Raw genomic sequence first — 26,694 nt, 5'->3', positions numbered from 1 at the left:
TTCGTACAAATAATATCAAGACTGGAGAGGATTGCTGTGTTGAAGGAGGAGTATTATTTATTGAAGGCGCTCGTATTAGCTAATTCTGATATAAGACTCGACGAGCAGATAAATCTTAAGAAATTCAAAGATAGCATTATATCATCTCTCAACGATTGTCTTAATATTTTAAGGTATGATTTATTTATATTAGTAATCATTAGAGACATATTTTGAGCAATTTATGATAGATGCTGAAACTCACAATAGATTTATGGAAAATTCGTAAAATAGGCGAATAGATTTTAAAATTGTTTTTTGTTTTAGGGAAAATGACTGCTATATTAGTTTATTTCGAAATTTTCTCTTCCAAATATGTTTTTTTAAAACTTTAAGTGTTCAATTTTATATACATATATATATATATATATATATATATATATATATATATATATATATATATATATGTATTATTAAATTGTTTATATTTTTTTTTACGCGGTTTTATATTTTTAAAAAAAATGGTATTTACGTGTTTTCTCGCGTTATGTCTCAATATTTCGCCGAAAATTTTCTCAGCATCATCAGGAGGTTTTTCATATTATTTTTATAAAGTACACTTTTTTTTACATCACACAGATCCGGATTTTTAATTCGCACTTTTTTAATTTAATTTAAAACCAATTAAAAAAGTGCGAATAAAAAATCCGGATCTGTGCAATGTAAAAAAAAGTGTACTCTATAAAAATAATATGAAAAACCTCCTGATGATGCTGAGAAAATCTTCGGTGAAATATTGAGAGACATCCAAAAAAGATAACGCGAGAAAACACGTAAATACCATTTTTTTTAAAAATATATATACTATATATATATATATTAGGTATTCAATTTTTATTTTGAAATGTTAAAATATGTGCTCTGAAGTGTTTTTGATGCGATAATTTACAAAAAATGAGGATTAAAATGCATAGTCTAGTAATCATATAAAGGAGCATTCCAAGCCTTCCAAAACTATTGTAAATTGCTCATTTATATTTGGCCATTACATGAGAGTCAATTTATCGTTTTGATTAAATCATATTTTAAACACGCAGTTTAAGTCACGACTGCACATAAAAAAATTATATTATGCTTATTTAATTTATGCCAGGGGTATTAAACACGATTACAATAATTCAGCGTTATTTATTAAAAATATAAACATTAAAGTCTATATTTAATTGAGCAACTAGAATTGGGAAATACATTTATTCTTTTTTAATTTAAATGTTTATGACACTCAAAAATTGTATCAATTTTATAAATGTCTTGTAGCAAAGTTACATATTTTTAAAATCTTTTTTTTAATTTCTATTTTAAATATATTTTTAAGAACCATTGTCTGGTATTCGTACATTTTAGAATATTATCATAAATGTTTTACTTAAATTCTTTGTTTTCATATGATTCTATTTCTTCATAATATTTAGCTGTATGCTCTTAGATATATTTTAAAAAATAAATGCTTGTGTTATATTTTTCAGGCCGTATAATGCAGCCAGCGTTTTACAGCAACTGCTTCTTATTTTACCGTCTCTGAGGCAGGCTGATCATATAGTGAGAAAATTCTGGTCGGGTATAAATCGCGAAGGCAAGGTACCGATGAACAAGTTATTTGTTGAAATGCTGGAGGCTTATTACCGGTAAGGGTGAAATCACGGGCTGCAAGGGTGGCGAGGTTTCTGTGTATTACAAATACGAGTCTCTTCTAAATAATGGAAGTCTTTGAATCCCTTTACGCTCGTGTTGCATTCGAAGAAATGTCGTGCGAGAGTTGTTTGCGTGCCGTTCGCGCCGTGTTACCATAACGTGCTAAATGTTTATTATATTGTTAACAATTATTGTATTGACAGTAAGATACTTTATTTTTATTTTTTTTTTAATATCAAATAGACAGCTTCTTTTATCTCAATGTTTTCGGAAAATCAAATCAAATTAAATTTCTGTGGTGCTTTTTATCATTTGTTAAATCGACTGTACGAAAAATGCATTTATTTATTCGAAAAAACGTTCTTAAAAAAACGAAAAAACGTTCTTAAACGTTCTAAATTAATTTTATAATAATGCGTCACTTTTAAATTATTTTAGTAGCATTTTATAACCATTATAGCATTTCATATAAGTTGTTATAAAAATGTATTAGTAACTCTATTAATTTTTAAATTTAGGCGAATGCCTTTTAATCTCAGTGAGTATAGTTATTTGATCTCAACTTTAAATTAATTTTTCAACTAACAAACTCTTACTCGACGAGCTATGAATGATTGTGGCAAAAAAAATATTTTATAGCAATAAATGTAAATATACAAGGTATTATGTAAAAACTTCTTTATTTTATAGTAAATATTTCAAAATGGTTGTGTACTTTCGCTCAATAATAAATTCTAGAGTTTACAGATATCAAATTTAAAATTTCCGTTTGTAAAAATATCTAATTTCATACAATTATCATTACAATATATATGTAATAATTATATAAACGGTGATAACATTATGTTTAATAAGTTTTTATTATGTCTTTTCGTTTTTGTTAAGTGATTTTTATCTATAAACATTTTGTGGTGGGAAGTCATATTTTAAAGATTATATTATGTAGCTAAGATGTTTGGTTGTTCTTTAAATTTTATTATATCATTGTAATCTTGCAATATATATTGCAAGATTACAATGATATAAAGAGGCATGATGCTGGTGTATGTTGTGAAAAAATGGATGCAGCATGTAAAGCGTGCGTTAGTTAGAATTAAAGGCATTTGTGACGGTATTGCAGTTTATAGTAAATTGTTGCTGTTGTATTGAGAAAGAGTCCTGTCGATTGAAATTCAATTGTCACAGAGATGTTTGCCAGAGAGCTAATACTTAAAAAAAATTATTAGTGAACCGCTTCTTTAGGATAAACTTTAATTTTTATTGTTTTTATCTTTATTATTTTCTAATTAAGCTTCAAGCTGTTCTAGTGTAGACAAATATTGTGATTAATTTGTTAACTAAGATTAGGTTTAATTTAATATGAATATAACATTAAAAGATAGTTTTGGCTTTCATTTTTACCATATGTGAATAAAATAGATCCTTGATTTTTTCCAAACGTGTGTATACAAATCTAGAAAGGCTTTAATAAATAATATGTATTTATATTTTCAACTTTTGTTTAGCCATCTTGATGTGCCATTAAATACAGGTAGATACATATATTTTCGTGTCGTTTTATCGAATGCGTCGTAACGCTATTTTTTTATGCAAAGCGTTTGGTTGCATTCAAAAGTATATATTTTTGTTCTATTAATAATACTGTTATCATTCCACTCGAATCAGTTCTCTTGTGTCTCGGTTCAATTTTAACACGTCTACCTCACGTGAATACGTTCGGTTATGTGCAAGTTTTATAAATAATATCAATCGGCGAAAAGGCAGCTAAAAGTTTTGTATACATTTGTGAGCCATGAAAGTAAGGTTCAAAGTAGTCCATTCATTCATATCACAGTCGTTTTGTATGTGTTTATTCCACGTAATTGTACGTGAAGAAGAATAAAAAGTGTGATGTATTTAAATATATTAACAAATTACAAATTGTGTGTAAATATATATATTTGTATAATCGTATCTATAGATATTCATAAGTATAATATGTGTATATTTTATTTTTAAACAACACATTTTATTAGGATGGATGTTATTATTTTACTTAATTATATAAATAAAGGTAATAAGCAGTGGGTGAATTGATTTTAAACGCATCTCCTTTGTGAAGCCTCATAGGAACGTAGTGTCACCTCAATACAAAAAGTACAATCATAGTTTCAATTGTAAATAACCATTTAAAGATTTACAACTGTCATTAGGTATTATACTAACAAGCTGTATGTAATTTAAATTGTAAAATAAATAATGTAATATAACAAATCGTCGTTTTTTATTTTGTTTTATACCTGTAAAACATTTCCAAATGCAGGATGTAATGGCATTGAGCAATGACCATGAATTGGCATTTAATAAAAAAATAAAGACCATTGCATAAAAATTTATGTTTAAGTTATTATAGCACTTGTATGGTCCTTTGTTTAAAACCCTGTAAATAATACGTTTTAAAATACATAATAATATTGACAATATGAAATCTTTACATATTTATATGATGTAATTATAATAATTTATTATTAAATTCTAAAACATCATGTATTAAAAATATTTTAAAATCGTATATTTAATATACAGTAATTACTCAAAATATTATTATTTTGCTTCACCTTCAATACTGCTAAAACACGGAAATACACATAATTAATCAACGAGTTTGTGGTCTAATTCGTCATAGCAAACTATTTCGGTTACTTCTATGAGTTTTTGTTTGTTTGTTGAATTGTGCAGTCAAAATTTCTTCCTAAGTCCAAATAGCCCAAAGATATTCTATCGGTGTAAAGGACTACCAGTCCAAGATTTTTTTTAAATGTTTTTATAAAGTATTAATTTTATCTAATTTATATATAATAATCTAATCATATTCACTGAATTGATCAAATTGATAAAAAAAATATTGCAGAAACATTCATGAACTTGCAGTCCAAATTTGAGCTTATGTCCATCAAAGGAATGAATAAAAAATTCAGTACAGTTTTATATTTCACCGGCTTCACTGTTTCGCCAATGAAATGAATACCTTTCATTCTGGAATATAAGAAGCACCCCCAAATCATTTGGCTCTTTGGATTTCGCACAGTTTCGTCGAGATATTTTTCTCTGTATCTTTCGCCACCTTGACGACAAACATAGTGCACCTTATCTGATCATTATAAATTTATTATACTTTCCTCAAAGAGCGTCATTCTTCCTCAATATAAAATAGTCCAGCTTTTGTGTTAGTTGGCTCATTTCATGTACGCTAGACACATTTCTTCGGTCAGCGGTTTTTTAACAGATATACAACTTCATAACCCTTTCCTTAACCCTTAATTACTCGCATGGGGTCAAAGCAATTTCGCATTAAAAAATGAAGCATTTGCTGTTTCTCGAAATTCCCCGCGCTCTTGCTAGCTTCATAATCCGCGTCGAAGTTTGTATTCCTGTAGCGAAAAAGTCACGGGAGTGGAAGGATGTGTCGCTGCGCTCTTACGCGGTGACCCCGTGCGAGTAATTACGTTACTTTTTTGAAAGAGATTGATTGGGTTCCGTGGCCGTTCAAAGGCAAAGTTTACATGCCAAGCAAACCAAATAAATTCGGTATAAAAAACCAAGCATTGGTAGACTCCAAGACATTTTATTTGCTGGCCTTTGAGGTTTATTTTGGCAAACAGCCTGCGGGTCCTTACCAAGTCTCAAACAACCCAAATGACATAGTAAAACGTCTTGTAGAGCTGATAAAAGAGAGTAACCGTAGACAATTGGTATACGAGCGTGAAATTCCCAAATGAATTATTGGATCCACCCTACAGCTCACTTTAGTTGGAACACTCAAGAAAAACAAACCCGATATACCTCAGGATTTTTTGCCAAACAAAACTAGTAAAACTAAACGCAAAGTTTGTGTGCAATGATCACTCAAATATACTGTCAACAGTGTAATAAAAGTGATTCGGAGAGTTCCTAAAAATATTCTAAAATTTTAACTTTATCTCAGTATAAGTATAAATTGTTAATTTTTGATAATTATTTTAATTTAGCTTGTTTAATTAGATATTTAGTTTGTTATTCCTTTGCTTTATAATAGAATTAATAAAGCACTTTAATAATAAACAAGTTTTATTTACTTATATATTTAATAAATAATAAAAATTATTCCTACAATTTGGGGTCATCTGTGACCCCATGCGAGCAGTTATAAAATTTTCTTTGTGCGAGTAACTAAGGGCTAAGCCACATATGTTTTGAAAAATATCCACAGGTAATATCATTGCCACTTTTACGCACATTCATAGTACTTCTCAATCTTTACTAAGGGTAGTTATTTTTACTTTTAACCAGATTTATTACTCGTATATCGACATTTTTAATAAAAAAATCTTTGAATTGATAATTGGTTCTAATTGATAGACTGTAAAAATTGTCTTGTCGATACACAATAATATCGATTCTTTCACTTAAAGTAAATTATGAACGATTTGTTATTATAATTTTTGTAAATATTTTCACTACAAAAGATAACTGTTAATTGGCTATATAAATACTCAAAAATAATATAGTTATTGATCTAAATGTTTGATAAAAAGTACCGAGAAATCTAACAATATCTTAAATTCTTATGATTTCGAGAAGTGATGCGGGTTTTTGCATGCTACTTTGCTTTCATTACTTATTATTAGATATTATATTACGTTGTAATGTGAAAATAAAATAGACAGTAGTAATATTTAAGTTTTTGTTATTTATAAATTAATTTAATGTCACTACAAATACATTAATTAATATTCTATTCTTTTATTTAAAAATTCATCTATTTGTAAGAAGAAACTCAAAATTCAGTTTTACTCAAAACTATTGTGATATCTAGGTAAGTTTTAAATTAAAATTATAATAAATACGAGAATTAATGATAAATTAATGAGATTACATTTTATTAATTTACTATTGAACGAATTTCTTAAAGCTTTTTAATTACACAAAGTTGGTTGCTCATAGATGTCATTTGACAGTGACTACAATATTTTTATATTATTTAAATAAATATTTTTTTCAAAACGTAAAGCAGTTTCATAATGTAGTTTATGTTGTGGTTGTTTTAATTTTTTTTCAATATTATAAATTAGCTAGTTTTTTTAATAAAATGAAGCAAGCATAATATTTTTTTTATGTATATTTTCATTAATATTTTACTTTATATATTAGAATTACATTATTACATAATTAAAAATAAGTTTATTATTTTTCAAGATTGATTTATTTAAAATACGTTAGTACATATGTACTACGAATACAAATACACATTAAAATAGTATAAGATAATATGGTTTAATTAGATTTTATTATTTAATCCTCATTAAAATATAATTTATTTATTTTAAATCAGTATAATTGTAAATACTATTGTATTTGTATATTTTATAAAAACAAACATTTGAAGTCAAATTGATAAGAGAATTATAATGTTGTATTTTGTATTGTATGTTATTATATATTAGGGTTTGTTGTATAAAATTGTAATATTCGAGCAGCTTAATTTAAAAAAATACTTGATTAAATTAAATTGTAATTATAAAATTATAAGTATTTAATATCCAACAATAGTAATTAAGAACCGCGAGAGATTTACAGATAAATTAAGAAATAAGCAAATATTTTCAGTTTTTGAAATTAGTAGTATATTTTTTTATCTTATTTTTATAGCCCAATGCGTTACAAGTGAGTAAGTCAATCAGATATATAAAATGCCTACAAGTAAGTATTAACCACCAGACTAAAAATCTGAAAATCGGTGATATCTATTTAATTAATTAAAAATATTATGTATATTATAATTTACAATCGGTTTTTAATAATAGAGCATTTTCATAAATATAAATTCGAGTATGTTGCAGGGACATTAACCTGTTGCTTCTGGGTTACCAGTCTAGACCTTATGAACAATGCTATTCTGACCTTTATTTGTGCGTCACATAATCTCTAAGTTGTATCGGTTGAACTCTTAAGATTCAGATGACTGTTTAGCTGTATCGGATCATAAGGTCGATGTAAATGCTGCTGCTTATTCGACTTCTAATGGTCGTCTCAGCCAATTTAGCATAGCTTTGCATGACACTGGATCGGTTGAACTCTCGTTGTTTAAAGTCGGAAGCCAAAGTTTAAAGAAAAGCTGATGAAAGTGATTCAGTATGACTTTTTATGGCTTATATACTCTTTAGAATTGAAGAAAGTCTTACGTATTTTCCATTTATTAATCATCTAGCTAACTTTGATGATCAGATGAAACCAGACTTGTTATTATAGTTTAATAATGCGTTACAATGTGGTAAAAACATTCAACAATTATTAAGTAAGTACTGAAAGACTATACTGAAATCAAACTATTTTATTATTTATAATATATTATTACAGCTTATAATCAATGTTTCATAATGCATAATATTAATCTATGAAATTAGGAAAATATAAGAAAACCCAGTCTGTGATTATCGATTAGAATTATAAATACATATATAATAATCGTTTAGTCCGATATTCTCGACACGATAGAAATTAACAAACTTCTTATGGGATAAAAAATACAGGTTTTTCTGGTATTATTCCTCGATATCTATGAACAAATAAATAATATTTAAATATTTGCTAAATCAATTTAGCCAAGTTTAAAACCATTAATAAAATATTTAGTGGTCATGGATCGCTATTTTTTAATTTCAAAAATATTATTATTGTATATGTACCTATCAGCGTAATAAAACAGGTGTGAGGCCAATGCGTTACACATGTAATGTATTTTTTAAAAATATCTGTTTGTATTATTTGTACATAAATGCAACCATATATGCCTTTTGCGTTGCTTGTTATTGTTAATGGCAGCGTAATGTTCAAAGATATTTGTAATAATTTGATTCTGCTGTCGATATCGAACATGCTAAATAGTTCACCATCCATTTATTTTTAATAATGACATTTCCAAGCAGCGCAGTGAGATATTTTTCTTCATTAGAAACAGCATATTATGACATAATTATTGAGACATGTTTAATTGAAAACATATTTACTGGGATATATTGGTAAACATTTATGAAATAAATTGAGGGGTATTTTCTTTAAAAAGTCAAAAGAACACTTGAGAATTTTCATTCGTAAGTGTAATTTATTAATTAAAGGTTCAAAAGGTCGCGTAGTAAAAATATTTTCATATTTTTTTTAAAGTATACGCAAAAAATTAAATAAAATAATTTTTCTAATTTGGCAACATTCTAGGGGAGGCCGAGTAATAGTAATTTTCACCACTGGACCGAGCGGAGAAGCTGTATTGATTCTCTCACAAACTAACCCCTCTCTTTCCATTCCAATACGCCAAAAGTGTTTACTACTACCAAGCGATTTTAGCTCTTATGCACATAATCGTACGGTATATATTCGTTTATTTAAAATGATACAATCGAGTCCTTTCGATATGGCACGATTTTGGGAAACTTGAGTTTTCCAGGGTCTCGTAGCTCACGTCCCGGGAGTTTACACAGATCCCGGGTAGCGTTCGGTCGACTCGTTTTTTTTACTCCGACCCCATCTAAGGGGAGTGATATTATAGACGCCCTCAAGAAAATGGTAATAATTTCGATTCGGAAAGCGCTCGGTGGAATTTTTCCTCTGCGCGAAGCCTTTAAAGTGCTCGTTTGCTATATCCAATTTACACATTGATTTTTAACACTTTGCCCCCGAACGGGGGCAGAGAGACACTATAGTTTTTCCTGTTCTTTTTCAGATGCTACACTTGTTAAACGTCGACGATGGATAGGGCGTGAACGAACATGGATCTGAAATTGTTAAATTTGCTCAGAGGCGTAACTTTTTGCTTGTTATGGTATTGTAGCATATTTTTTGGTGAGTTTGTATTCTTTAAGTTATTAAAATAATGATATATTAGTTAAATACGTGTTTTATATTTCAGGTTTTGTTGTGCTTTACTGTCCTTTGTTGCCGGTTTTGCTTTTCAGCAATTATGCATTCCGATATCTCACTGATAAGATTTTTGCATTCTGGGAGCTTTACCCTACAGTAAGTTTTTAAATAAATATTATATTCGTACCACAGATTTAATACGAATTCCGTCGAAAATCTTCATTTATTTAACTATTAATATAATTAGTAGGGCAAAAGGGTGACTTTAGTGGGTTTATAATTTGATTTAATTGTAAAAAAATCGTTTCAATTAGACTTTCATAAACATCAAAATGTTTTCTTCGTATACACAATGGTCTCACATAAATAACATAAAATCAAGTTTTTTATTCGATAAGGTATTTGGTTTTAATTTTATTTGTATTGATAATTTTATTTACAATACTAATAATATTAAATTTGTTAAATTTTAATAAAAAACAATACAAACATCAACGATAAACCTTATCTATAAAATAAAGATTTATCTATTGGTTTAATTTACTTTTTTATTTCATATTTAATTTAATTGGTTAACTAGGTACATACACTTATACATAAAAGTTATGAAAATGTCATATCTATAAAAGGAAAGAATTAAAGAAAATCTTCTACTATTGCTATTAAAAGAAATATATAAATAGATTTATTATGTTTCTCTTGGAACATTTAAAATCTAATATATTCAAATACATATAGATCTTACGATTTCTTATTTCATTAAATTTACTATTAAAAAGCTTGATAATTTATATATAATTCGTATTTTTCAGGTGTTACTATTTACGATTTATTATACCAATAATATTAATATTTAAAGTTAAAATTATAAAAAAATGATTCAGGTGGGTGACGGAATATAAATTTTAACCCTTATGTACAATATGTAAAGGTGATTCAATTTAAAAAAAAAACACAATTTTAAGAGTATATTCGGATTTTTTTATTATTAATCGAACATTGAATGTATTTCATTATAAAAATAATATCAATTAAATGAACGCCCCTAAAACTTTTTTAGCAGCCGATCCTTTAGATGTTATTTTTGATGATATTTTTGCACATTTCAGGCGGTATCCCGGCTATGACTTGGTGTATGTTGGTTTTTAGGCGCTCAAAGGTTTCGGGTTTGTCGGCGTAGACAGACGACGACTTGTAGCGTAACCCCACTAAAAATCTAACGACGTTAAATCGCATGCTTTTGGCAATCAGCTGACGTCACCAAAAATAATGCTACCTGGGATTTTTTCACGCAAAATATCCAAAGTTGCACCCGATGTGTAGCAAGTTGCGTCGTTGAAACTACATGTCTTCCGCATAAAAATCTTAAATTTCGTGCCAAAAAATTGGTTATCATGCGCCTGTAGCACTCACCATTGACTATTACAGCCTGTTTTCAAAAAAGTAAGACCCAATGACGCCACCTGACCACAATGTGTATCAAACTGCTACTTTTTGGACATGTCCCTCTCGTAAATCACACGTAAATTACATTTCCTCGCCCCATATGCGACAATTTTGCTTATTAACATCCCCAGAGAGGTGGAAATATGCATATGTAAATTATTGGGGTCCGTGATATCTGAATTGTATAAGATGTAGGTGCAATTTTAGATGAAAATGCGCCAAAAGGAGCCACAAAAAAATCCAAACGCTGACAAATCGACAATTCCTGGTCTTTGGTCACATTTTCATTTACAGCAGCAATTTTCTCAGCTGAACGACGAAATTGACTATTATCTTCCCATAAATTTTGATACACAGTTCGTACAGAAATTTTCTGTAGAACAATTCAACAATTTGAGCTGCGGTTAAGTGATCCATTTCGCAACTAACATTTGACACTTTAAAAACACGTGATTATTGCCGGCTGTCTGATTTACAGTGCTGCCAACATAGGAAACTCGAATAAGATCACCCTGTACATCGTACCCATATAAACGACAATAAAATTGTTGTAAGGTAATATATTAGATATACAGAGTTCGACTCAACAGTTAGGATTTTATAGACTTTACAAGGTTGTAACCATGTAAAGTAATAGAGTATTCTTTAACTTGTTTCTTAAGTAATTTATCTGCCAGAACATTAAAATGAAAATGAAAAAAGCATTATTTTCTGAAGTTTTACGATTGTTTTTGGGTCTTATCCATTATAATGGCGAAGGCAATTTTAATTAGAATTGAAACTGTTTGAAGAGAAAACACAATCTGCTAGAGATTATTAGAAATAAACACATCTTATCATATTTTTTGTAATATAATCGACATTGCGTAAATTGGTACCTGCTGATGAAGGTATCCGGATTGATTTTTTTGTAAAGTACGGCCCAACGATTTTAATGTGAATACATTAGCTTCGCAATATTAACACAATTAATGCATTTTGCCTTGTACGCTAGCAATAAGCTAACTAAATTTTAGGGACACAAATCTGTTAGTTTTTTTTAATGAATAATGGTTGAGTGGTGTAACTTTTAAACCAGTTAGATTCCGGAAGAGTTTATTGTACAAGCAAATATATTATTTCTTCATATACAATCGAGTGTTGAGTCGATCAAATGGTCGTCAGTCCCAGAATCTTTCTCGAGCGAGTTCAAGAGATGTGACCAAGTATCACATCTTATATATTGGTCCTTCAATAAATTTTGCACGGATAATAGCGAAGGTTAATATTGAGCCAACCGCATTATTATTTAGCTCTGTTTCTTATTCATACCCGCGTGAAAGCTTGTTGGGCGACCGTCCGATAATTACAAAAGATACGTATAACAATGCAATTTATATGTAAGAACATTAGTATTTGTTTTAGACACGTGTCAAGGATTTCTGCTCTATGTTCTGAAATTATATTTTTACTCAGGTTTTGTTAAGTTCTCTAAATGTCTTCTCTAAATTCTCTACTATTCGTGTTTTAATCCATTATTAAATGATTAAAAGTATATACTAAATTTCGTAGAAAAAGATTTTGTGTGAAAATTATATCAGACAATCTTTAAAAATTTGATATCCTATATTTAATGATTATAATTATATTATTTCAGGTCCTGTTGGAGATGCTATTCGGAACAAAAATATGCGTCTATGGAGACTACATCGATCCAGAAGAAACGTCCATAATAGTGATGAACCACAGGACCAGAGTTGACTGGAATTATTTATGGTTGTGCATGTATCACGCATCCAGAAAGCCTAACAATAAAAAGTCTGAAACTGCTGGCAGAGTTCCAAATGGAAAGTTGCCTTATCAAAACGGCGGACTGCACGTGCAGAAGAAAAGTTGCGATATGAATTCACGGGGGCTTTTGAGCGTGTTGAAGGTTTTGAATCAAGATTCTAGATTGAAGTATGTGCTTAAGGATGAGATCAGACACATTCCGGGTCCAGGTAATATATTTTTTTATTATAAACATGTATAATAGATGCAGATAATAACATTATAGATATTTATCAGGATGGGTAATGCAGATGAACTGTTTCACATATATAAAAAGAAACTGGGTGCACGACGAAGCTGAAATGAAAAGAGTAGCCAATTATTTAGATAGCATGGATTATACGTATCAACTTCTTATATTTCCGGAAGGAACTGATTTGACTGAATCCAGTATGAAGAAAAGTGATTCGTTTGCTAAGAAAAATCAATTAATGGTAGTATATTCATATTTAAACCAGTCGCGTACAGTGAGATGCATTCTCTTTCGCTCGCTCGTGTGTTAAGTGACGAGAGTGAATGAGAGATAAAGGCGTGCGGAACGCATGTAACTCACGCCTTTATGTCTCATTCACTCTCGTCACTTAACACGAGAGCAAGCGAAAGGGAGCGTATCACACCGTACGCGCCTGATTTACACATGTTTAAACAATGATTTAATTTTTAATGTTTTTTAGATGTATAAACAAGTATTGCATCCTAGAACTCGAGGTTTCAACAGCTTAGTCCAAACCATTCGACCGAGATTGTCAGCAGTTTATGATATTTCAATAGCGTACAGCAGTTTTAATAAATGGAATGTTAATACAGAAGTGGGTAGTTGTTGTTTGAAGGACATGATCTTGGGGCAGTTTCCAGCTGAAGTACATTTTTCTATCAAGAAGTATTCTGAGAGTGTCGTACCGGAAGATGATGATTCTTTAACCAAATGGCTAAACGATAGATGGGATTCTAAAGAGAAGCAGTTGGAGGATTTTTATCGCATTGGTAATTTGATTTTTCAGTACTTCTAATATGACATACATTTATATTTATGATGTTTCAGGTCGGTTTACAAACCCTGGAAAATGTCTGAATAACTTTGATAGATTCGAACTGGTCGTGGCATTTTCATTTTGGACTGCTCTAGTGTTTGCTGTCCCAATACTCTTACATCATTTCGAAACGTTCAGATGGATGCTTATGGCTTGTTGTTTAAGTTTCTTCGTTTTAAACGTTTTAACAGGAGGTTTCCATCACATCGAGATGACGTGGTACGATCTGAAACGCAGGAGCAATATGAGAGCAATTTAATTTTTATCGTTTCGTAATTTAGTTCTACGTACGACTGAAAAACGAATCAAGTACAGTAATAATTGTAATGAAAAGTAATATATTTTTATTAAAAATTAGTTTGTTGATTTTTAATTAGCAGTTATTGTAGATAGTTCTTTGTTTTGTTGTTATCTCGATAGAGGCAAATTTATTGATTATATCGAGTAAATTGAGTTTAGGGTAATGAAATATAATTATATTTTTTAATGAAAAATTAATATTTTTCTCTTCAAAAGTTGAGACTAAAATTAGTGTGAAAATTTCTTACAAAAATATATGGTAAACGTGTCAATCTATGAAGGTGCTATGGAAAACTAGGATTTATTCATAGAATTCCTTAGTGCTTATAATTATATTTAATTTTTGTAAATTAATTATGAATAAAACATTTCAGTTAATCTTTTATATATTTGGTAGTTGATTATTATTATTTATTTATTCAGTATTCATATTGTAAACGATGCTAACACTCCTGAATTAATAATGTAATGCTAGTTTGTTATAAAAATATATAATATATCACGTGTTATTTATACATAATGAATGTACATTGCAAATAATATAGTTAGAGTATAAAAAACGCAACTGTGAGTTCTTCGCTGTGCCAAATAATGTATTATAAATGAAATTTAATTATTAATATTTGAGTGTATACGTAATTTCCAAATTATAAATCCAGTTTCCAAATTTAAAGGAGCAAATGGCTGTGGAAACTTATAATCTTCATATAAACTGTGTGAGTATATAAATATTATAACGTTGATTAAATTTAACCATTCGGTTATCTTTAATCGGTTATTTGCTCACACGTAATAATTGCGCTATATATTGTGAAGTGTGATGGTTTTAGTTTGTAAAAAGCTTTTTATTCTTATTTTTAGCAATGTCGCTACAGTCATATTAATGAGAATGGGTCAAAATATTTCAGAATTTCGATTGACCTGTTCTATAAATTTATAAAAATATTTTTAATTATCATTCCGTCTTAGATGTGCTGTAGATTTTTGTATAGATGTAATACCCAATGTTTTATATACTTATTGATATAAATATAAATAAAAATTCAGAAGGGCGAAGGGTCCAAATTTCTTCGATCGTTAGCATAGTTTACACTTGGATTTTTAGTTGGTTTAAAGGTGTGCAAAGAAACGAAGCTAAAAAAATGTGTGAATTGTACGTCATATTTTTCGAAAGCTATTTGTTTGATTATTGTATTTTTGTAATAAACAATCGTTTCTTAAAAAAATGAAGCGGTGGTTGTAGAAGAGACTGATACGAGAAAGAGTTGAAATGATTTCGGATTTTAGGTAATATTTTCAATAAATATACATATGTATGTAAAAATGTAATTTTTAGAGTCATTTTAACTTTGATATTATTACTATGATCGTATATATTTTTCGTATAATTATTTTAGTAGCTCAAATATCTATATTGAATGTACTATAAAATAGATCGTTCACTTTGCCTTTTTGTGAATTTGTATAAACTATTAAAAAGTCAAAAGTAGCCAAAGTAAAGTGAACGATTTCAAAATCTGATACTTGTTTCAATTCTACCCTAAACTAGATTTAATATTTTTTTTAATTTTGTCAAAATATTGTTCTTAAAAAATGAAGACTGCAGTTTGGATTACCATATGCAATTTCTACTCATTTTTTAAATAATATGACCTTTGAAAACCTCATTTTTTTCATTTAGGACTGATCAAATTTACACCGCGTACGTTTAGTGTGACAGAATATTAACTTTTAGATTGATTTACAATTTTGAGATTGAAATTTCGACGTGTGTATTTCACCCAATTCGTTCACATAGTATGTATTTTTTAGGTATACTATTTGTAAAACAATATTAATACTCAATGTTTAGATAAAGTAATAACTGATTTTTTTCTTTATCGTCAATGTATGCAGTATTCAACGAATACAACATTCGACTTACCGTATTGTACTTTATAGGCTAGAAAATTTACTAAAATTATAGTCATCGTTCTACATACTATGATAACGATGTGTAATTCGTATTATTTTCTTTAAATATATGATGACACGATCGGTTGTATTATGTGTGTGTAATATATATAATAGTTATGTTGTTAGATTTGACTTGCTCATTACTTTGAAAAATGCATAATAAAGTTATTGCAAAAGTTTTATAGCTGTTTTTATTTTATACATTTAATTCGGTTGATTTGTTTCGACCACTCTGACCTTAATGTAATGTTGTGAGTCCTTGAATATAAATTAGTTGTTCAGTTCAGTTAATAGACTCCTCTTCATATAAAAAGAGACGTGGGATTAAAATCATAAAGACGATCAGATATTTCCATCTCATGATTGATCTGAAAATATAATGTTAATAAATAATTTTATAAAAATAAATTCTTAACATGTAATGTTTTAAAAGTTTAATATTTTGAATATTAATACTTTGCCTACTTAAAACTCTTACGTTATTAAACATAAATAAATAAACTACTTAATATCTATAAAGGATTTTTGTAACAAGCCGCTGAGGGGATACACTCAAGTATAGCAATAAATCAATGAAACGCATATCTTTTTTGTTACACAAGTAAGTTATTATAAGTGAAACCAATAATGAAGGCATCCTGTGTTCAACAGCAAAGGAATTCGGCCAAATTTTCTTCGGGTAAGGCATAAATTATAAGCCAGAGTCCAGAAGCTTTGACCACCCACCCTTAATTTGCAATTAAATCTGACTTAATTAATTAATTAAGACATCTGGTTATCTTAGTTGTACACTAGTTGTCGCGGGATGCGTTAAATGTCAGGGAATCTGAACCGCTCGAGGATTTTTAGACATATATTGCGTAAATTGGCGTATGTTCCACTGTTAATGTTACCATGTATCAGAAAGCCCTTGAACTCTTATTAATGATAAAGACAGATATATCTTAATAGCTGGCCACACACGCACGGATCTGTCCGAGACGGATGTCCAGCGGACAAATCCGATCGTGTGTGTATAATATTATTAAGATAATACGTAGAAATACAAATTTGGCCGGATTCATTAATGGAGTAAAAAAACACATTAAAAGCTAAATAATGATATTATATACTTGTTATTTATGTTTTATTTTATATTTTATATGTATGTTTTGTTGATATACTGTTTGATTGATTATACAATTAGTTAAATAAATATATAAAATAATAATAATGAATATTCTTTAAAAGGCTCAAATTTAGAATATCTTTAAGATGGCTTCAGCTAAAACAAGTCGTGAAAACATTCGTTCTTATAAATAAAGAAGTAATATTAATAGAAACATATACACATTTATAAAAAAATATTAATTAAATATATATGAAATTGATGGCCAAGAATATTCACTACATAAATTTATATTAAAAAATACTAATTTTAAAACATTTTTACAATAATTATTCCTTAAAATTTTAGACGTACAACAATGTATACGAGCTTAAATAAGTAAAGCTTAGTACATTAACATCATTATGGAATATACTAAGAATCATAAAAATAATTGTTTTTAGAATTAAAAATATTAACATAAATATATAGTTAAAGACAATTTGTCACAAATGCAAATTGTGACACGTTTTTGTAGCGCGATTGCCGTTTTTTGTGTTGCACAATTAAACATGATCAATAAATGTCTAGGTACTGAAAATCGGTATTTCCAATTGTGCAACCTCTAGGAAAATACGCATTCCACTTCATACAACGCGACTATTGTTCTTACCGATTTTTTCACACACTTACCCCAGATCAACGAAGGTCGTTTGATTAGTTTGATTTTTTTCCTATGACTGTTTCAAATTTGATATGGACTTCACGATTTGACATCTATTATTCTTGAACACAATGGAAGAGCTGACGTTTGAATGGTATGACTCTGACAAAAAATAAATTGAATGTTTAATTAATAGTTTCTATGTAGTGACACTAAAATATATTATAATGTGGGACGGCAATACAGTGATTTAAATATAATATTCTTCTAACAGCGAAGGTCGACAAAGTGTGACTGTTTTTTGGTGTCGTTCTTAATATGTGTATATCCGTTAAATTCGAGACTAGAAGGAATTTGAAAAAATCTAGTTTCACTTTTGTTGTCGTGACAAAAGTAGCCAGGTGATATCTTAGAAATCATCTAAAGATATCGATCTTCTAGAGCGCTGGAGCGGAATCTCGTGGAAAAGACAATGTTTTCCAATCGTGTAAAAGTTTGACGTCCGATGGTGACGCACATGTGACCCGTCACAAAAATGTTTATAACACTTACATGACCTGCTTCGGCCCGGAGCGCGACTTCCGTTGGCCAAATATTATTTTTTCGGTGTCGACGGATGCTCAGGAGGATCTGGGAAAGAGATCAGAGAAAAGGTACATAAAATCATATCGTCATGTCCTTTAAATATGTATAATATTTCGTAAAATTAATTTTATAAACATTTTATGACAAACAAGTGATTATATATAAAAAATATACGTTTTTTGATTAAATTATAGCATTTATTTGTTGAATAAAATTTTATATTATTAATAGATGAAACTAGTTTGGGTTTTATACAATTATTTATTTTAGTCGCAAATACCCGGATAAAAATCAGATTAATAGTGTAATTATTAATAGAAATGCATTATATTTTACAGATAATTGCGATATTTAGCCAGAAATATTTTGTTGTATCATTTAATAATTATTTTATGCTACAAATACGACATATTATATAGGTTTTAAATGTAAAATTATGTGGTGATTTGAAATCAATATTTTTTTATGTCATGTTTAATTAATGACTATATAAATAAATTTAAAAATGTATAGTATTTAATATTATATAGATTATAGATTATAAACTATAAAAAACTATGAAATTTGGCTGACTACAACAACAAAAAAATAAGGGTATGTTACACCAACATTTACATTGTAATACAGAACTATAAACTTAACTAAAAATTAATATGTTATGTTATCATAAAATGAATCATATTGTAACATCCTCGATTGACATTTATGAATATTTCGTGATTCAAGCAATAAGAATAGTTTGAACAATCTTCCTTACATTCAGGTTCTTCTAAAAATACTTTATACTCTGATCCTTTATTGTGTTATCTATGAGTACCACTAATATTCAATTAAGCGATTGAGTATAAAACCCTTTTGTTTAATTTATTTCGTCACTTTAATTAATTTACTATATTGTGGGAAAAAATATTTTTGTAAATACGGGCAGTTAATCTTACTTATTTTATACAATAAGTCTAGAAAATCATCGTGTTTGATTGTCCGCTGCTGTATGTCTCCTAAATTTTTATACCAGGGACCAGAGCCCCATTCCAATTTAATTCAATGAAATATATTCCAATATTACTCATTATTTTTTGTCAGAACCTCATGAGAAAGCATTTTTAACAAAATATTTTTGTAATAAAATACAACATATTTTTTTCTAAAAACAAATTTATGTAATTTATTCATATAATTTTATTTTAATTACCGCACATTAAATATTTTTTAATGGTTTCTGAATACCTATAAACATTACTGATTGTTTAGTTTTATTACCGAGTCAATAAAAATGTTAATTTTATAATGTATTAAATGCTACATAAACAAATTGGTCGTTATTTATATATATATATATATATATATATATATATATATATATATATATATATATATATATATATATATATATATATATATATATATATATATATATATATATATATATATATATATATATATATATATATATATATATATATATATATATATATATATATATATATATATATATAATAATTATGCAGTTATTAAGTAAAGGTACAAAGCCCCTACATATTTCTGATACATTTTATTTTGAGATTGACTCATAATAACCTTTAGAACACATATGTATGTATTTATTTTCAACATACTTATGAACTTTGGTAAGCCTGGGAACGAGTTTCTTGAGAATTCTTAGACCTGGCCTCTTTTCGGCATCTATAGCACTGTAGCCTAATATTTAGGTAATCATTTCATTAGAAACAGTTTTGGACACATTGTTTATAAAAAGTTCATCGTTGTTAAATGACATGAAAACGAGTTTTCTTATTTTTTAAATGAGTTAATCAGTGATAATAGATGTTTTTTATTTCTTAGCTTTAAATTTACAAACATAAACTTCAGCAGCAGATTTTTTTGCACAAAAGAGATGGATCACTAAAAATATTTTTAGTTTAATAAAATCGAGTATTTAGCGCGTTTCTTCCGCATCATTACGAACAAATATAATATGACAACTACTTTATATGTAGTAATAATAGTAGCATTGTACGTTTGAACTGTTTAACTATACTTTTGGGCGTGTAATTGTATCGTTTAAAATACTGTTGGGCTTCGCGCTTCACCGCCCGTTAAAGTCCCGTGGAACTCTTTCAAGTAAAACGGTAGAAAAAACCTTGAATATCAAAATATATAACTATTACTTAATTAAATTTTAACTCACGTATCTGAGATATGATAAAAAATAACGTAATTGATCATCCGGGATGTATTTTGGTATAATATCAAATTAACGACTCATTCACGGTGAACTGTCTGTACAAAATTAGGAATTTCCATATAAATCGATTATGGCATGAGCGTCGCTTGCGTAAAGACATCCTTGTGTGAAGAACGGAGAGGAAGTTTAATCTTCTGCACGAGTGAGTTAATCACATTACATCTACAATCTAAGAGAAATCTTCAGAAGGCTATTTATTCTGTATTTACTTTCTATATGATAGATTTGTTAGAAATTCGTTTCAATGATCTATTACTAAATAAATAGTAATTCTCATTTTATTAATTCTACTATCTAAATTATAGGTAGGATATAGTTTTAACATACTGAGGAATGTGCTATCTATTTGAAATACTAGTTGTTTCTGGTTGCAGTCGATCGTTTTCTGGTTTGAGTTTGTCCAGTGCGAAAGTCGGTCAGTGTGGCCGAGAAACTGTTACGACGACTCAACGGCAACCGGATCTCACCACACTCTGTATACTTCTTTGTGTTAAATGGATCCGAATGCATTTTGACAAAATAGAAGCGGATGTTACAGACTCACATGCACGCGCGTTATTACGTCAGTGATTTTCAATCTTCGCCTTTTTCGGCAAAGGATATGGGTATAACCGAGTTTCGCAACGAAAGTGTTTCTTCAGTTATTATAGAGATAATAGATATTGCTATATAGCGTATTAAAAGGAAACGGAAAACTAGTAATTTATTTAATTCTTTAAATATACTATTACTAATACGAGCATTATATTTATTACAATATTCATACATTAAAACATAATAAATATATGTTCAATTATATTTATAATATATGTATTTGATATTAACCATAAATATTATATATGGCATATTTAAAAAAAATAATTTACTGTCTATTAAATAGATTATTGATTTCTATGATACATTTTTGTTTAATATATATTTGATTAATTAAATAGTGAATATTGGTTTATATAAAACATGACTGATTTATTATTCATTTTTGTATTTATAAATCTAATATAAATTGTTACTTAAAGTCATTATGTTTAATAACTAAAACGAACAATTTATTACATTAATTGCACTTTGATATGTATTTATGATGTTTCAATATATAATGATAATCAGGAAATGAAATCTTTTTACGATTTCATAATAATTTTACATGTTTTATGTTATTGTGGAATATGTTTGGATATAATTTATGATATTCATCGAAGTGAAACATAAGTTATTGCATAGTATATATTTTTAATTGGTTAAGGGATGTCACTAATTTTTTTAAAATTGCAAAAAAATCAATATTAATTATTATAGATTTAAACTCATACGTTACGAGGTCGTAAACGTCACCGTAAATAAACGAGTTAATTCTCGTGCAATAATTATATCCAGTAAAACGCAAAAGACATTTCCATGGGAAACGAAACGCGACAGTTCTCCGTTAGTTTCCGCATACTATTAAATTACTAAAAACAGTTTCATTACTTATATTTAAAATAAAAATTATTAATAAACATAGCACTGTATTTTATATATAAAAAATATAATTATACGGCATATTGCACCCACGTAATGTATTACATCACTTATTTTTTATCCTTTTGGTTCATAGCATATCATGTGGGTGTCATTATTTTAGGATCTAATCTCTAGATCAATTGGAAATTATCCGAGGGCAAAACAGAGAGGCAGACTATAGGTGTTTGTAGGATGTGTCCGAAACAGGAAGTCCGTTCTGGCACACTTACCACTCGGTTTGGACAATTCGTTCGTTCGTTGAGTTAACCAGTTAACCGTTATGCGGTGGTTCGATTTACATAATAATCTATACACTGTGTGTGTAGGTCATCCTGCTTTTTGCTTGCGATTCGCCATTATTTCGAGTTTAGTGCACGGAAACCCGAACGACCGCTATGAGTCATATAAATGATCTGCGCTCTGAGCGATTTTCATGTGATAACATAATTATTTTCATGTGTGTGTATGTAACTTTAATGATGGTGACTCGTTTTAAATTATACCGAAATTACTATGATTTATAAATAATGATTCATAGTAAAGAGTGCAAAATATTATTGGGAAAAAAGCAGACCATTTCAATTTAATTTTAATTTTAATGTGTTTAGTATTTACATATACAACTGTAATAGTTGTATATTGTATCTGTATATGTTTATTTATTTATTGTATATCATTTGTTGTAGCATCAGCGTTAGTCTAATGCGTTACAATGGGGTAAAAACCCACCAGAGTTGCCACGAGTGTCCGTTACACCAGCGTTATCAAAGTTCCGCCAAGTTTTGGCCATAATAAAATTTCAATGAATACATATGTATATACATAAGCCCCCTACAGTGTCATCTTATATATATATATAATTGTTCTAAGCCGCTTCCGCTTCCAGACGCGCACGCTTTAAAACGAAACATTATATGCTAAATTTTTTACTTCGTAAATCGTATCGCTTTGTATGCACGGTGTATAATAATACACTTAAACAAAGGAAATCTATTTAATTATAATTAACAATAATAAAAATAGAGTTGGCACGATGATTTTCAAGTCTTCGCTAATGTATTCTTTTGTTGTCGACCAATTAGAAAGAAGCATTCAAATATAAAACAAGATGGCCGACAGTAACGTGACAACAGTTTTAAATAATTGTTATTTATTAATAAAATTTTGCTACGCCACAATAATTTTCATTAATACGTCATGTGTGTTGTTCGATTTGACTGAATATAAATAATCGGGTTGCAAATTAACTAGGTGTGTTATAACTGTGCAAATTACATATATACATAATATGTTGAGGATTAGAAGAATACGTTGATTAAACAAGATAAACAATCTTCGTAATGAAATCTTCAAATTTTGAATTCCCGTCGACAGGATCCGAGGCCGAAAAGTGAGTTTTTCCTTTATAATAAATAAACATTATCATTGCTACCGATTTAATGCATTTATGCATTTGATTTAATGCGTACTTAAATTTTGGCAATGGTTGTCAATTTAAAGTTATAGTTTTTAGAGAATTTTTTAAATTTCGCTTGAATAAATATTTCCAACAAAAAGGAGCAAAGTTTCAAAATAAGTACTATTCATTAACAAACAACTACTAAACACATAGTGATGCAAAAATCCCTTTTACTGACGTCTTTGAAAGGAAACTAAAAAATTGTAAAACACTAATTTAAATATTTTTACAATTATAAAGTTTCAGAATAAAATTTCAAGATTTATTTAAAATATTTTTTTCAACCTTAAAATAATTTTTATTATATTATGGATTTCAAATATTTATTTTATCATTGAATATCTTAGTTTTAAATCTAACTTTAAATATTATAAAATGTTTTTGTTGTAAATCTATTTTCAAATGAATTGAAAATGTTAAGTAGTTTTTTATAGATTGAACCATTTTGACTATCATTGAAAATCCTAATCCTGTCTTATTTGAACCATTAAATTTAAAAAAATCAGAATGAAGCAAAAATAATATTTAAAATACAAAAAGTTGATGGTCCGGTATTCGCATACTCGCTAGTTTCTGTACCTCGAGCGAGTTTATTATTATTGTTATAAATAGTCCTTGACGCTTCGTTGCTTCAATGTCAAAAACATCATTCATGAGTGCGCAATGACACACAAATTGCAATAATATAAATAAGGTTTTTGTAATTTTAGTATATATATTTTCTTAAAACACGTTCATGAAAATTGTAACGGTGACATTAAAGAAATTGTGTGAATTTTGTGCAATTATTTTGAGTATAAAAAACAGATTTAATGTAATCTATTGGCGTGCACACAATTTAACGGTGCAAAGTGATGGCCTCGCAATTTTATGAAAAGAGACACAGTATCAATTTAATACAATATATTTTTCAACAATTAAAACCTTGCTGAATCAGAAATAAAAAAAAATATATTCACCATTTGTTGATGTACAGATTTTTTCCATTATTCTTTAGTTAAAAATGTGAGCATATTGTTAATGGCATTATAAATGTGTTAATTACTTTAATGACTCATTCTGATGAGTTATTTAATTAAATTTATAAATTAAAGAAGTAAAATATTGTATGGTATTTACACGTATGTTTTCCGTTATACGATTTATTCTTATCCTGATAGTTTATTTTTTGAGAACTGGAGCAAACATCCGTTATTGAATTTTATGAATTGCTTTGATTGGTCATATTTAGACTTTTATTGTTTTATTAAAGATTAGTAACGTACTTAACAAAACATAAATGTAGAGTGCATACGTAGAGTGGATTTTTTTTACAATATATATTTCAATCATTTTTTAGTCTTAAAGTGCACAAAAATGTTGTTAAATTATATTAAAAAAATTAAGCGTGAGAATAATATTTTCGTATTTTTTAGAATCTGATAATATGACAAAATATTTAATCGTTTATATTTTACATATATGCAGACATATAATAACAAAATAAATTTAATCGATCTTCATAGGAATCTAAATATATTTTGATAGTTTTGGTAGTAGTGTATTGCTTAGTATATTTATATACTAATCTCGCTACTTTTTTTGTTATCGTTGATGAAAGTGATTCCTAAATACTTAAATTCTTTCAACTTTTCACGGAAAAGAATACACTGATTGCATAACAAACTTCTATATATTTCGTAAATAAGCGTGGCAAAAACACAGCCTTGCATCTTAATATTATGGTATGGGGCAATTATCTCTAGAAATACGCATATTTGCAACAGGCTATTTATTTATTTTTTTAAAAATTAAAATTATCGTGACCTAACAGGTGACCCCAATGCGTCACGATGGTAAAAAAACAATACATTGTTTTTTTACCATCGTGATGGCATTATTACAAAACGCAAAAAATAAAAATATCACAGACAATACACAGTAACAAAAATAATACATACACATTAAATATATCAGGGGTCTTTACCCATTTCTATTTTATAATATTCTTCAAGGAACCCTAAATTTAGATAGCAATTTAAAACGGTGCTTCTAAAACTTTGGTTATATACTCAAGTTTACTTGACCACCGTTCGTAAGATTTTTTTTACGTATCGCAAACAACCTCCGGAAAAATTGTACTTCCAGACCATTTTTGTTTAGAAAGTAAAAAATAAAATACGAAATAAAGCTTTATTTTCTATGAAATAGGTAAATACAAAGCAAATTAATGCCTTTTTTTTAACACAAAATCGTTAAGATTTGCAAACGAATGTCATCTGTTTCTGTGTATAATCTTTGTTGCTGCGTACATAGAGAAAAATCTTTCACAGATACACGTTGAAAGAAGCACTATTTTACAGCTCGTGTCTCAGGATATTTATTTGTAATTAAAATCAAAATTGCATAATATCAACTTGAGTAAACGTTATTTTCAATAAGGGGTCAGTCGATATAATAATGTGTTATTGTCTTTTTTTATTGGCATTTGAGAGTTATCACAAGATTCTACAAAATTATTTTGAGAAAAACCGAGTTAAATCATCTGAGCAACCAAATCCGCACATTTTTTTTATTAATAACCTATGGCAAACCTTGTAGAAAACCTTTTTGAAATCCGTATATTTAATATTATGATTGCTAATGATGTTTTATAACACCATTTAGGGTATTTTAGAACAACATTAGAAAAAAGCGAGTATCAACTTTTTTTGCCATGATTTATTAAAATAAAATTTAATGTATTTAAATAAAACATTTTAATATTAAAGCCATAATTAATGTGACAATCAATTAAATATTTTTAAAGTAGGTGTTGATATATTAAGCATTATTTTTTATAGTTACAAAAAATAATTACGAGCGTATATGAGTAGATTAATTAAAAAAAAATCTTTATTAAATTACATTTTTATAATAAATTAATGCTTTAGTTTTATCGAATTCCAGGTTCAGATTTTTACACTTTAAAGACTATTCTCAGAATTTTTTTATAACAAAGTCTTTGTTATAGACTTGATACAGTATTGTTCAAATATGGTTTTTGGTGATTAAAATAGTGTTGATTGACTTGTTGCCCTTTTCTTATTT

At 28.2% G+C, this 26,694-nt stretch overlaps 3 protein-coding genes across 14 annotated transcripts in view; all 3 read left to right on the top strand.

The window, feature by feature from the left end:
• The window catches only part of ERR (estrogen-related receptor), a 74,113-nt gene extending 70,189 nt beyond the window's left edge, over window positions 1-3,924 (top strand). For all 11 annotated transcript variants that reach the window (XM_088192534.1, XM_088192533.1, XM_088192532.1 and 8 more), the window contains 2 exons: window positions 1-173; window positions 1,506-3,924. In XM_088192534.1, coding sequence (XP_088048660.1) covers window positions 1-173; window positions 1,506-1,668 — 336 coding nt within the window. In that variant the 3' untranslated portion in view covers window positions 1,669-3,924. The remainder of the gene's footprint in view (window positions 174-1,505) is intronic.
• Window positions 3,925-8,951: 5,027 nt separating this feature from the next.
• LOC148232330 (lysocardiolipin acyltransferase 1-like) lies at window positions 8,952-16,265 on the top strand. 2 transcript variants are annotated; one of them, XM_088191229.1, is made up of 7 exons: window positions 8,952-9,052; window positions 9,407-9,525; window positions 9,593-9,699; window positions 12,626-12,968; window positions 13,036-13,232; window positions 13,473-13,782; window positions 13,841-16,265. In XM_088191229.1, the coding sequence occupies exons 2-7, from the start codon at window positions 9,453-9,455 to the stop codon at window positions 14,086-14,088; spliced, it is 1,278 nt and encodes a 425-aa protein (XP_088047355.1). In that variant the 5' UTR covers window positions 8,952-9,052; window positions 9,407-9,452; the 3' UTR covers window positions 14,089-16,265. The 2 variants fall into 2 exon arrangements, with proteins under 2 accessions (XP_088047355.1, XP_088047354.1); XM_088191228.1 differs by lacking the exon at window positions 8,952-9,052 and adding an exon at window positions 9,112-9,249.
• Window positions 16,266-18,470: 2,205 nt separating this feature from the next.
• LOC148232329 (uncharacterized) overlaps window positions 18,471-26,694 on the top strand; it is a 30,774-nt gene continuing 22,550 nt past the window's right edge. Inside the window, exon 1 of the mRNA XM_088191226.1 lies at window positions 18,471-18,489. The gene's annotated coding sequence lies outside the window, so the exon portion shown is untranslated. The remainder of the gene's footprint in view (window positions 18,490-26,694) is intronic.

Source organism: Plectrocnemia conspersa, unplaced genomic scaffold (assembly GCF_051122295.1).
Source record: "Plectrocnemia conspersa isolate PC_06_02 unplaced genomic scaffold, ASM5112229v1 ptg000009l, whole genome shotgun sequence".
In the NCBI taxonomy this organism is placed as follows: domain Eukaryota; kingdom Metazoa; phylum Arthropoda; class Insecta; order Trichoptera; family Polycentropodidae; genus Plectrocnemia; species Plectrocnemia conspersa.
Note: the sequence above shows the minus strand (reverse complement) of the source record. Positions and strands in the feature narration are given on the sequence as shown.